Consider the following 13,620-nt stretch of genomic DNA (forward strand, 5'->3'; position numbering starts at 1 on the left):
CTGCACCCTTTTATGTGATGCAATCTTCAGTAATATTCACTGTGGCAATGCGTCAACAGATCTTGTGGGCTGGCGGAGGGGGGACAGAGGGCTTGTTTGGGCCATGCCTCGGGGGTATATTGGACCATAACGGAGCCTGTTTGCTCCGGGTACCCATATCACAAACAACCCAAACCAACTTCCTGTGTGGAGACAAACAAGCCTGGGCTCTGGTGCCCCCCCCACCCGGAGGATTCCCCCCCAACCACCTTCACATCACAGGGAACTCTTCAGAGAACACAAGAGAGATGGAGAGGAGGGGGGAGAGAAGGATGGGGAGAGGCAGAGGAAATAGAAAGACAGAGCAGAAACAGGCAGCAAGAACGATGGAGACGGACAGATAGAGGGAGTGAGCGAGAGAAGACAGAGAGAAAGAGGGTGAGTGAGGGAAAAGCATATGTGGAGAAAAAAGACCAAGGGTGAGACAAAGTGAGAAAAAACAATTGAGACAGAGTGAGATAAACGGAGAGAGAAAGTGAGAGAAACAGGAGCGATAATGAAAGCAGAGGCAAGTCCCAGGTTTCCCAGGATACCCACGTCTTTTTATAGCCATCCAGGATGACATAACAGCAGAGTGGCGGCATGGCAACAGAAGTGCTCTCTCTCTCCCCGGAGACGAGGGGACAGGGTGAGGGACAGGAAGAAACAGCAGGTTGCATAACAACGACACCTCCGAATCCGAGCAAGACATAACATCAACGCCATCTCTGACACACAGGAGCGCGGTTTCATCCCATCTGAAGGCACTGGAAAAGTTCCACAACAGTCATCCCCTGCGAGGCCTCACCTAACGGCAGTGTTTAATGTTGCCTAATTGGACTCCGGAGGGACTGCAGCTCTAACTAGACGCTAACCTTCAACCACCATATGACACCATAGAAGAAGAGAGAGGAGCTCCCGCCTCCATTCTGTGGCTGGCTGTGGGGTGTGGGGTCACTTCCAGGGCAGGGAACAGAGGGGTGGCGAGAGACTGTTGTCCAGGGAGCATGTGGAGCAGCCAGATGGTGTTTGAGGTGCCTGGTATGATCCAGGATTAAAGGCATTCAGGCTTTATCATCCCTGTCTGTGTGTGTATGTGTGTTTGAAAGAGAGAGGTTGCAGAGACTGTGACAAAAGATTAAAGTAAATAAAAAAACTGATGTATAGAAGGGCAAGCTGTCTGTCTGCAAGCCGTACTTTGTTCGTCCGGCTTTCTATGTGGCTCCAGTCAATCTGCACTGACAAGGCAGTCAATAACACCGGCCCAGGGGTGTACTACTAGGGCATCGACCGCGGGGTCGTGGAAACGGATCACCTCTCGTTGCGGTTTTGCGCTTCTGAATGCTGCTGCTGTGGGCTTGTCATCTGGAGCAGTTCAGGGCCAAGCACCCCACCAAGGACGGGTGACATGAGCGGCCCTGCTAGGGGAGCGCTCCTGCCACCTCTGCTATGGCTGAGGGGATAGTCAGAGGAGTGGTAGGGAGCGCTTTACATTTCCTTGATGTTTGGCTGGTAGACAGGAGCAAGCCCTGAGTGGTTGATCTACGTCAAACAGATTGGAGTTTAGGTTGACAAACGAGGCGGGCGTGGAGGACAGCTGCTGCTGTTCTGAGCACGCACCCCTCGTCTCTGGAAGTTCCTCCCGTCTGGTTCACGACAACTTCCTGTGATTCAAAGACTAAGCTGTCTAGCTAACGCCTAAAACACTCACAGACATAAATACATTTATAAATCCAGTTCAAAACAATTCCACCTTGGGATTTCTTTTCATACTTAGCTTGGTGGGAGTTGTATTATAGCATAAATGGGTTTAAAAAGGAGGATATTCCGTTGACATGTTTTGTAAATTACTGGCTGCGTGCTGCTTTGGATGAATCATATGTGGGCTGGCAGGTGGATATAAATACCCAGGACATGTCTTCTGACCCCAGAAAACAGCCTGCTCCAGTGTAAATGCCAAAGTATTGATGGTTCATCAACCCCCCACCCTCCCCAAATGCCAAAGTCAAATCGACAGTCAACGCTCCCCCCTGCAAAATCCTAATCTGACGGGAGACTGAACACCTTCACCCAGATCTGTCAGAACTAAATTCATTTCTTACATATGAAAGCTGGCTAAATGGGTTACAGTCTAGACCTCGACGGAAGAGCCTAAGGAGAAATGATAGCGTATCCACGTTTAGACAGATATATATTGCAGCCGTATAAGCCACCTCGTACAGAACAGGGGTGTAGAAACTTCTCACGTCCTACTCTGGTGCTCTGCAGAGGGAAGCAACAACAAATACTCCACTTTGGGATGACCAATTAGGATTCAGCAAAACATGAAGAACAACTCCTAATGGAAGCTGCTTTCCTTTCCAACTAGAAGGGACCCAGTAGGAGGTAATCCTTACAGATGTCCCCTACATTCCTGTTCCCTGCCAAGTCTCCAGCACATAGTGGTGGTACTGTAGCCACCTGATCTCTGTTTCTGTGTGGCTGGTTCAGACAGTGTAACGTCACAGCTCTTCAGGGGGGTGGGGTTGTGGTATTGACATACTAAAGCTTGTGGTGTGAAGGAGATCACCTGCGAGGTTCTGCCCATGGTAGCAGTGGGAGATGCTGGTTTGACCCTGCTGACCTCCGGGTCACAGATAAATGCTGTGACATATAGAACAGGAGCCCCAGTCCCCCACACTTCACTATTCTAGCCCAGCATATCTGAGGGTGTGTAGTGGAGATGGTGTGTGTGTGTTCCAGAGGAGATGGAATGTGTGTGTGTTCCAGTGGAGCAGATAATCAGAGGACTGCTATTGTAAAATCGTGTTTTTATAATCTTCGTTTGCTAACTAAGGTTAAGCCATTCTTGTAATTTAGCTAGTTTGAAACAGTAATCCATGCTTTGTTACTTCTCGTCTGGATTACTGTAACTCACATTACATTGGCGCGCCCCGGTCTTCTATTTCACGCCTTCAGCTTGTTCAAAACGCTGTGACTAGGCTCCTTAAGGGGAAACTCTTTTTGAGCACATCACACCGGTCTTGATTTCATTGCACTGCCTTCCAATTGATTTAAAAATGTTAATGTTTGTATTTTAAATCTTTCCATAACCAGGCGCCACAGTACTCTGACTTTCTGCACCCCTACATCACATCGAGATCTCTTAGATCTGCTGAATCTGGGATGCTTGGTGTTCCCAAGTCTAAACGTAAGAATAGTGGTGATCGTGTCTTGGCTGTTCCTGGAACACACTTATGCAGCAGTCTTCCACCACACATTAGAACTGCCTTAACCATCTTGACTCAAAATATATCTATGCTACTTGGCTTTTAACATACCTTGACCTTTCTTCCTTTTTCTTCTGTAAATGTATTGCATGTCTTGATTGTTGTGTTTTATATCTTGTGCAGCACTTTGGTCAACCTCGGTTGTTTTTATGTGCTATATACTGTAAATAAACACTGATTGTTTGATGGAATGGTGTGTGTGTTCCAGTGGAGATGGGGTGTGTGTGTTCAAGAGGAGATGGTGTGTGGTCTCACCTGCCAGGCGATGAGGTCCTTCAGCTTGTCGATCTTCTCCTTGTCTTCAGGGTGCTCCTGTATGTACCTGTCTGTGAAAAAGGCCTGAGGGGTTCCAGGAGACGAGAGAGGAGACAGGGAGGGGAGGAGAGGAGAGGGGGAAGAGAGAGTGGAGAAGAGGGGGAGGAGAGGGCAGAGGGAGGAGAGGGGAAGGGAGATTGAGTAGAGGTGGGGGAACAAAGAGGAGAGAGGGTGAGGGGGGGGCAGATGAGAGGGGTGAGGCAGAGCATTGGAGAGAGGATGAGAGGGAAGTTAAAACAGTGGCGGGGGAGGGGAGGGGGAATAAAGAGCGAAAAATATGAGACAACTGATTCAACCTAGGCATTCTTGTCTTTCGCATCACCTCCACTACTTTACAGAGAGATGATGTCTTGGGAGAGTGGGCTCTCACGCTCGCTCCCTCACTCTCTCCTGACAGACAGGGGCTTGGGCACCAGACCAGGGTGACCTGTTCTTTACTCTCCCTCCCTCCGTCCCATCATCTCTCTCCCTCTCAGCAGAATTGCTACTGACACTAATGGATCCATTTGGACTTGTGATATATAATGGTAACCAACCGGCTATGCCTTTTTTAGGACGGAACACTAGACACCAGGATTTCTCACACAGATGCCAAATGTCACCATAAACATTGAGCGAAAAAAAGTTGAATAGCTGGAGTATAGGCAGGCAGACAAACAGGCACGAGCAGAGCTGTTTCATAGGTGAGGGGGGAGTGGAGACCTTTGAAAATAATGTTGAAATACCATAAAAACAATACCTACTCCTGACGTTTACATAACGACCAGTAAATAGCTCATGATGAGAGATGATGTTGTCATAATGCATCCCATATCCAAGTCTGACTCAGTATGTGAGTATGTTATCCTAATGATAATAATAATAATAAGCTTGTGTTCAGCATCCCCAGAGGTCGTCATGCATGTGACTTTGTTCAGAGCATCATGTGTGTCATCGGGTGTGTCATCATGTGTGTTCAACATCGTCTGCGGCTGCATCAAACAACCGGCGAGAGTTGCCGCTTGCAGTCGGGGAGGAGTGTGTGTCATCAGGTGTGTGTGTGTCATCAGGTGTGTGTGTCATCAGGTGTGTGTGTGTCATCAGGTGTGTGTGTCATCAGGTGTGTGTGTTGTTCTTGCCTTCTCGTAGTTGGTGAAACCGCCCATGACCGCTGGGTCCACTATGCCGTTGAGCAGCATGGAGAGGGGATTGATGGGAAGGTTGGAGTCATTCTGGTGTCTCTGCACAATGCTGGATATCTTCTCATTGGTCAGCTGCATGGTTTCCATTGCGTTCTCCAAGGGGCTAATCTCCTCCTGCAGAACGAGGGGAACCCGGGGGGACAGAATGAGGAAGTGAGGTCATCACTGACCTGTGCCGGTCTGAAACTTCTCAAGACACAAAAGTGATTACACCTTGGCAAATCCAACATCACGAAACAGACAGAAGACATTTGTAGACGGGGTTTGGGACCATAAGAAATTATATCATAAACAATTGAAAAGAAAGCTTGGTGCTTAATCACAGTATTAACATAACTTGGACCCTACCACGGTACATCATGATATACGTGACATGAAGGTGGTCAGTCTTAACGCCCAGCACAACAAGTATTTGACTGGTGACTAATTAGTCTTTTAGGAGAGCTGCTACATTCTTGGGAAATACTTGTCTGGAACAATGGAGAGATAGGTTGTGGGTCTCTCTTCTTCATCCCATCTGCACCAGGGATTTCTCTCCAATCCGCCAAACACTAGTTCCGGGATTAAACGAGCATCCTACACCGATTTGATTTCTGAAAATAAATAATCTCCTGCGCCGGTTATTAATCCCAATTGAGAAACAAAGGGGATGTGGAACGTCAACCCTTGGTGGTGCCAGACAAAATAAAGAGGAGTCGTGTGACACGCCTGCAAAATCCTCAATCTGTGTTCACCCAATCTGGGCTCGTTCGGGGCCTGAGTTGAGACTGCAGTCACATGGATGGCTTTATTGCGTTAAGTCTCCCTTCAGACTTATTCGGACCAAAATGGAAACTTGAATACATAAAGGCTAGTCGTTTGGCATTGCCAACTGGGTCTGCACAACTCATTCCACATTCCTTTTGTTTGATGGTTGGATAGTTGGGTGTGCGACTATTTGAGCTTGAAAAAATATTTTCATCTGTTTATATGGTAGAAGGGGAAGGTTCACAGACATACAATGAATAAAATATTCTATAAAGTATAAGTAAAGTACAGACAATATGACAGCTAGTAAGAGATGTGTCAATCAGACACCCCTCTGGCCATGTGTTTGAGCGGAGTGGGGGGGGGGGGGTGTAGGAATGTGTGTGTGTGTACATGTGTGTATGAGTGTGTGTGTATGTGTGTGTTTATGTGTATGAGTGTGTGTGTGTGTGTATGTGTGTGAGTGTGTATATGTGTGTGGGTGTATATGTGTATGAGTGTGTGTGTGTATGTGTGTGTGTATATGTGTGTGTATGAGTGTGTGTGTGGTGTTGAGTACAGTGTGATTCACAGACAGAGGTAACATCAGCCGTGCTGGAAGATAAGCACTGTGTCTGGAGATGTTCTCACAACGACCACACAAGCAAGGAGACGGAAGGAGAGGAAAGAGAGAGAGGCAGATAGAGGAGATACGAGAGACGGGGAGAAAAAGAGAGAGGAGAGATATGAGAAGGAGGGAGGGAGAGAAAGAGAGGAAAGCTATGAGAGAGGCAGAGTTTGAGTAAGAGAGAAGATAATTATGAGAGAGAGGGAGAGAAACAGGAGAGATGAGAGAGAGAAACACAGACAGACAGACAAAGAGAGTGGGATAGAAAAAAGAGTCTCAACAGCCACTGACATGAAAGGGACCAATAAAAGGGACAACGAAAGCGTTAATTGAGTGTGGAATACTAAAGGAAGCTAAGTACCCTGTTTGTTTTCAGATAAAATAACAGCACATGAAAAGCAAGTGGGTCTGCATCTAGCCTCCTTTGAAACTGTAGATCCCCTCCTCTGAGGAAACAGACAGACTGCCCCTGCTATTCACCTCCCCCCCCGTCTCCAAGCTCACTTCCTGTCAATACCATTACCCAGAAGCCCAAGCCTCACCGGCCCTGGGCAACTGTAAATGCAAATAATCCCTTGAGAATTAAGTTAAATGATTGTGGCATGGAATTCAGATCATTCCATCAACAGTAACAACCTTTGGGATCCGGAGGGTTCTTAGTTGTACGGGTCCTTGCTGTGTATAATTATTTTTGCACAAGCGTCCTTTAGGAAGTGCATCAGTAAATCAATTAGCAGCGTTGGGCTGTAGGTGTACATGCAAGAAGAGACCAGCCTGGCCTGCCTGTGTCCATAGTGTTGTCCACACCGGTTATGTAGACAAATCATATTTATCCCTTTCCCTCCATCCCTTCCTCCTCTCTCCCTTACCGTGGAGACGGACTGGACCTCGAACCAGCGCAGGATTCCAGGGAGCTTGTAGGCCGTGGCGTACGTGGTCCTCTCGATCCACATGTTCTGCGGTGGAACCAGGGACACGGGGGAACAGATGAGTGCTGGCTCGCTATCCAGCCAGGGACAGCTTGTGGGTATAACCGTGTTTACCTTAATACAGTGAAACTGAGCAGCTGTGCCTGATGACTAATAAGAAGCAGTGGGGGAAGGGAGGGGGCTGTGGACCAAAAGTGTCTGGGACAGGTTGAGTGGTGTACTGTAGGAAGAGGAGGAGGAGAGAGAGGAGGAGCAGAAGAGGAGGAGGGGGAAGAGGAGGAGAGGGAGGAGGGGAAGGAGAAGGAAAAGGTGGAAGAGGATGGGGGAAGGAGGAAGAGGGGGAGGAGAAAGAGGTGGAGAAAGAGGAGGAGGGGGGAAGAAGAGCAGGAGAAGGAGGAGGAGAAGCCAGGCCTTGTGTAAGCCATGGAGAAGTCTCTGCTGTTCTCTGCTGCCTGGCTAAGACAGCTCATTAATGCCTGCACACACCATCCCTGAATGACCCAGCAACACAGTCTGCTCTAACCCTTCCTACAACTCCACCCACGCTATCAGATGGACTGACTAAGGAGCCCCCCCTGGGAGGTCCCACTCCCAGTAAGAGGAGAGGCGTTTATGTTTTGGCCACGGGTGAAAAATGGCCAGACACAATCAGCATGGTGAGGGACAGGAGCTGATGTTGTCTGTGGAAGTGTCAAATAACGTCTGATTGATCATCAAGCTTCAATGAGAATTGTAGCTCACAATTGGTGTAATTGATCCCTTGTAAGATACAAGCCATCAGATACACAGATGACCTAGAAAGATAGGTATGAGTAATTAGCCTAGGTAAAGCTTAATACAATACAAAATCACTACGCTAATGTTAAACTATTACACAAAGGGTTGGCTTTTACTAGTAAACAAATGTAATGACACTTGTAAAGGAACATGAAGGAGAGAGAGAGACTGAGAGACAGAGAAAGTGAGAGAGATATAACAAACATGAAGGTATTACCGCAAACTCGTTGTCCGGATCCTTCTCCCCCTTCCTTACCGGTCTGGAATACTGAAACTTATGGACCTCGTTCACTGTGTAGAAGCTGCGGGGGGAGACAAGAAGTCGTTCGAAACGTTTGGAAATGTTGCGACTTGATAGTGTCAGCGAGTGGGTCAAACACAGGACTCCCAGGGTCGACCTGGAGCGGACAGACTTCCAGCCTCACTTCCCCTGGCTGTCTGCAGCCAGAACACCCTCATACACATAGGAAATTAACTAATTTTAAAGGTTGAAGGAAGCGACTGTCCTTCTGAAGTGGGAGGAGGCAGCCTAGCAGTGTGACAGGGTAGCTAGCAGGCAGGAATGAACCCACCACCACAGGTTAATAGACTTTTCACACTGGGAATATGATAGTACAGTATTGGTACATATGCGTGTGCACGTGCACACATGCACACATGCACGCACACACACACCAGCAGTAGTCTCTCACCAAAGCAGTGTGCCACTACTTGACTACAACAGCATATTGCTTCCTTTCTCCCAGAAGACACCCCATATGGTTGAGTGTGTTAAGTCAGAGCTATTAGCAAGCTGATATGAATAAAATATTAACCAAACCATTCAATGTCAGCCTTTAGGTTTTGTGCTTGGATGAGGCCAGGAATGTTTTCTAGCATGCTGTGATTGAACATGCTGGAGATTGTTATGCGCCGTGGATAAAAGATGTATCCCTGTTCCCTTGCTTTACTGGCAGAGCAGGGTCTGGGCTAGGCTGGACTGGACTATGTTGGCCCCATTTATGCCCACTGATGTGGCGGAGCACTTAACGGTGGAGGAAAAGAGAGAGGGAGGGAGAGAGAGGGGGTGTGAGAGAGTAGAAAGATAGAGTAGAAAGAGAGAGTAGAAAGAAAGAAAGAGTAGAAAGAGAGAGGGTAAATAGTTTGGTCTGACTATCCTGTCCATTAACAGAGTTCCATATTGACACCGGACCAGACGAGCAAACAGACTGCCTGTTCTGTTAGACAGATCAGACCCGGGGGATGAGACCCAGGACACCGGCACCAGTGTGTGTGTGTTTGTGTGAGACCGAGTGAGTGAGCGATAAGGTCACCACCAAACCACATTTACCAAAAGATACCTTTCTATCCTTTGGAAAAATAGAGAAAATTCCTTCAGCAAACACCCAAGTATAATGACACAAGAGTTTCCTGGGAGTTTGTCCTGATGTGCCCAGCAGTGTGTGTGCGGGCGGCTGGCTGGCTGGCAGAATGGCTGTTCGCCGGTTGCTGGCACGGTTTGCCGGAGCAGTAACTGTGTCACAGGTGCAGAGCAATGTGACTGCAGCTCTGAGGCTGGACTCAATAACAGCGGGTACACAGGGAAGGTCAAACGCTGTTTGCACACCGCACACACACACATTTACATTTAGATTTATTCACCTCTCCCCCGGTGAGCTCTTTTTTCCACTCTCTCTCCCTCCATCTCTCTCTCTCGCCTGCTTCTGTTTGTCCTCTACCCTTCTGAACCAGAGCTGGACAAAGTAATGTGGACTTATTGCATTAGAGCCTATTTGATGAGCTAGTTTCCCTTTGGGAATAAATGAAGTTTCTTCTTTCTATCCATCTAATCACCCATCCAACCAACCAACCAAGCATCCATCCGTCCGTCTCAATGCTGAGCAGGTGAAAGCGCCCTGGGGAGGGTAGAGGAGAGGGAGAGTAGAGGACCCATACCTCACTATCTGCTCTGACACCTGCTTGTTCTGGAACTTGGGTGGCAGCTCCAGTATTGGCTTCACAGTGAAACACTGGATGTCTGGTTTCTGGCCATGAAGGACAACTCAAGTATTACAGCAGGAATCCACTGGCTGAGCAGAGCCACAAAGCTTCAATTTGGGTGAAAGACCATAGCGTTTCTGCTCCTCTGCACTTTTGTCATCACATTTCAAGCTGATATTGGAACATGAACAAGGCTATATTTAGGCTACTTGTTGCTCCAACAGTCATCTCAACAGAATCCCAAAATGTGTCTTTTTTTACAGTTGTCGTATAACACGGGCTGGTGGTCATGAATATACCGGTAGGCCTAGGCTACTTCTCAATGATGATTATCTTTGTGTCGCCAATCTTTCTAAATGTCTCAGTTGGTTTTTAATGTAGTGTTTTTCTGTCTCGTGTCTCCAAATGTCCAAGAACCGCAAATTTGATGAGACACGCACATTTAGATTCCTTACTTCGCTTCCTTACTTTATTAAGAAGTTTTACATAAAACGATTGCCCAAACATTTTTTAACAAAAAACTTATTTGTCGAAGAGCACCAAGATATTTTGTGGCGAAATATGTCCACAAATGGAATGGAAATGAATGTATGATAGCTGTCGCCACATACAATCTTTTGGCGACGGCAGTGTTCAAGTTAATTTGGTAGTTGATAGCAGCATGGTTGGACAATACACACAAATGGTGGCGGCTGGCAAGTAGGTTAAACATAACAATTTTGACAGAAACAGAAATTGTAGGTTAGGCTACCCCTTCCTCGTATTTATTTGCATCTCATAATTTGACATCAACTTTGGATGTTTTTTGTAGTCATATAGTCAGGCCCGTAACGGAAACACATGAGGACCCCCCGCAGAATAAGCCTGAGAGCCCCCCCCCCCCCCCCCCCACCACATATGTAACGGATAATGTAATCCAAATACCGACGGCGCGAACAGGACCCCGACGCGATCAACTGAACTTTTTGGAACATTCTGAAGAGCCGTGTAATAAATGCAAGATATCAAAACTCAAGCTTGTTTTGTGAGGGAAATGTATTCAATAAGAAAAAAACGCTCAAACGGTTTGCAGGTGAATAGCCTACACATGTGCGCGTCTTTTAGCAAATCTGTGTGCAAAGTCTTTTACCACACTCTTTACATCTAAACTGCGCGCACATTCATTTCTTCGTTTCTCTTGTGACATGGAGCTTCTGAGATATGTTTTGATCAGTTTCAGCTTGGAAAATGACCTTTCAGCGCTTGCGACAGTCACGGGTATTGTCAGAAATAATTTGATGGCCGTGGCTACATCAGGCACACTCCATAGTATGGAATTGTGTTTTATTATTAGCGTGTTCGCTAAATCATACATGGAGCCATTTTTTGTCGTGTGAATCTTGTAGAAAGCAATGACTTTACGTTTTACACGATCATAATATGTATATAACTGAAATACAATGACTTATTGTAACTTTGATTATGTTTTTTGTATGTTTAAATAGTCAAACGCAATCGCTGCAACTGCACGATACTACTGTCGCATACTAGCGTTACGTTATCATGTTTGCTAATAATGTCAGTTATGTAATATATTTTATAATTAAGCACTTTTTCTACTTAGTCTTTTTTTGTAGTTTCACTCCATTTCAATGTTGTCAGCTTGATAGGAAGTCAATAAAGGAGCAAGGCTAATTTTCCTGGCTCTTGGAAAGGAGGCTCTGTTAACGCTAGGAAGCACAACACAGACAGAGCAGTACAGCTGTCAAAGTATAGGCCCCCCCCGCGGTGCGGGGGCTGCGGAGGTAATCTTTACGGGCCTGCATATAGTGTATAGTAGCCTACAGGATAAGATAATAGGCCTACAAATGTTGATTGAATAAATACAGAAAGCGTGATGTTCAGTTTTTACAGAAATATCAAAGGATATTCTCCTGTGTCTATTTCAATTCAGAATCAGAGCTAGCTAACAACATTATATCCCAAATGATTGGAATTGGAACCAAGATTCAATAAAAACGGATTAGAAAACCCGAATACTAAGAATTTGTAAGTGGGTCGTGGAAAAAATCCATGCAATCACTGCAGAGCTTCGCGGCGGTCGCGTAAACAAGGTCCAACTTAAAAAAGTCAGGAGCACCAGCAAAGATTTTGGAGCATCCAACGAATATTAAGGAGCACCACAAGTTAAGTTTTATTTTAAAGATTTATCTTGTGCACTAGTTAGCTCCTTGTCACGTGACAACAGAGCGCGACTGACGGCTAATATTTACTAGAGAACTTAGAGAAATCTAAAATCTGCTTTAAAGTTTAGAACGTAAAGATTAAGTTTAATTGGTTAATGTAACCAATTAAACTTCTGCCACAGTACATTACTTGTTTGTGTGAACTTACCTAGCAAATAAAGCTAATTCTGTTACTTATTCTAACATTGGATAGAATGGTGGACAGGTCACTATATCAGCTCACTGCAGGCACATACTGTGTAGTAGGTTGATTAGCGAACGTTTTGTAAATAAATTAAAACACGTCGCACCATAAAGATTTTTTGCACTTGCACAAACGCTCTCAAATGTAATTTTGAGGTTGCACAGACACAATTTTTAGAGAATATGCGACCAAAATGGTCGCAATTTCAAGCCCTGCTGCGCATCCAGGCGCTTTGCGGCTATTTGTGGCCCAGTGGATTCCTGCCTTATTTACATAAAACTGCATAAACAGAATAATATTGAAATGAAGATGAGTTTGTGTGTGTGTGTGGTGGTCACTGGTGAGGATACACTGTCCAGGGGAGATCTTGACATCATCGCTGGGAGCTGTGGTGGTCTTCATCTTCTCGGCGTTGGGGAACTGGGTGAGCAGCCGGGCTTCGAAGTCCTCCCAGCGCTCGTACTCCTTCCCTCTGTAGATGAACATCTTGTTCTGGGTGCACACAGAAGCAGGCTGTGAGATTGTGCACAGACCCCCCCCCCCCCCCCCCGCACGCACGTACCCTGGCACGCATGCACACACCACTGCCCAGCAAAATGGACATAAGAACAGAATTGTGGATTTTATTGGCTCCTATACTGTTGGAGAACAGAGATTAGTGGGGGCCATCAGTGGAATGTGGTGAGCATCGAGCTGAAGACTAAGGCCAAAGCCAGCTCTGAGGGCTGGGAGATCTGGCGATAGATCTATGTGGGCTAACAAGGCATTACCATAATCCGCCTATCAAAGACCTGGAGTGGGGGGGGGAACAGTGAGGAGCTGGCGTGTTGTCTGGGCCAGATGGACACAGGTGCGGTTATCACAGGCAGTGTTTTTTGACTGGCTCTATTGAATGCACTCCAGGTTCTCCTCATTGAGAGTGAGAGAGTGTGAGTGTAAGAGAGAGACAGAGAGAGACAGAGAGAGAGAGAGAGAGAGAGAGAGAGAGAGAGAGAGAGAGAGAGAGAGAGAGAGAGAGAGAGAGAGAGAGAGAGAGAGAGGGGAGGTTCAATATGGCGGTTGACCAACACTACCGCCAGAGTTTTTAAATCACTTCATCAGTGACTCTGTGGCTGTGAGAGCCCTTGCTGCTGTCTCATATTGTTTACAGCCCTCTGATGTTTGTTGCTGCAACTACAGTACTATACTGCTCTTCAGTTAGAATCAGTATATTCCAAAACACCTATGACAAGCTTTGCATTACCACTAGACAGCTTAACACCATCACTGTTGCTCGCAGCCTTTCTCCATACTGGCAACGTCACCTCTGCCTACTAATGAATTAAACACAGCACTCCAAATCTTCTGAGTGATAAGGTAACAAAAGCTCATCGATTTCCACAGCCGGC

General features: G+C 46.5%; 1 protein-coding gene across 1 annotated transcript in view; it reads right to left on the reverse strand.

The window, feature by feature from the left end:
* The window catches only part of dock1 (dedicator of cytokinesis 1), a 208,916-nt gene that overhangs the window by 8,558 nt on the left and 186,738 nt on the right, over positions 1–13,620 (reverse strand). The window contains exons 41-46 of the mRNA XM_067244751.1: positions 12,583–12,724; positions 9,779–9,860; positions 8,061–8,145; positions 7,007–7,093; positions 4,721–4,897; positions 3,543–3,626 (exon numbers count right to left, since the gene is read on the reverse strand). Of these exons, the coding sequence (XP_067100852.1) occupies positions 3,543–3,626; positions 4,721–4,897; positions 7,007–7,093; positions 8,061–8,145; positions 9,779–9,860; positions 12,583–12,724 (657 nt within the window). The remainder of the gene's footprint in view (positions 1–3,542; positions 3,627–4,720; positions 4,898–7,006; positions 7,094–8,060; positions 8,146–9,778; positions 9,861–12,582; positions 12,725–13,620) is intronic.

Source organism: Osmerus mordax, chromosome 10 (genome assembly GCF_038355195.1).
Source record: "Osmerus mordax isolate fOsmMor3 chromosome 10, fOsmMor3.pri, whole genome shotgun sequence".
NCBI classification, from domain to species: Eukaryota; Metazoa; Chordata; class Actinopteri; order Osmeriformes; family Osmeridae; genus Osmerus; species Osmerus mordax.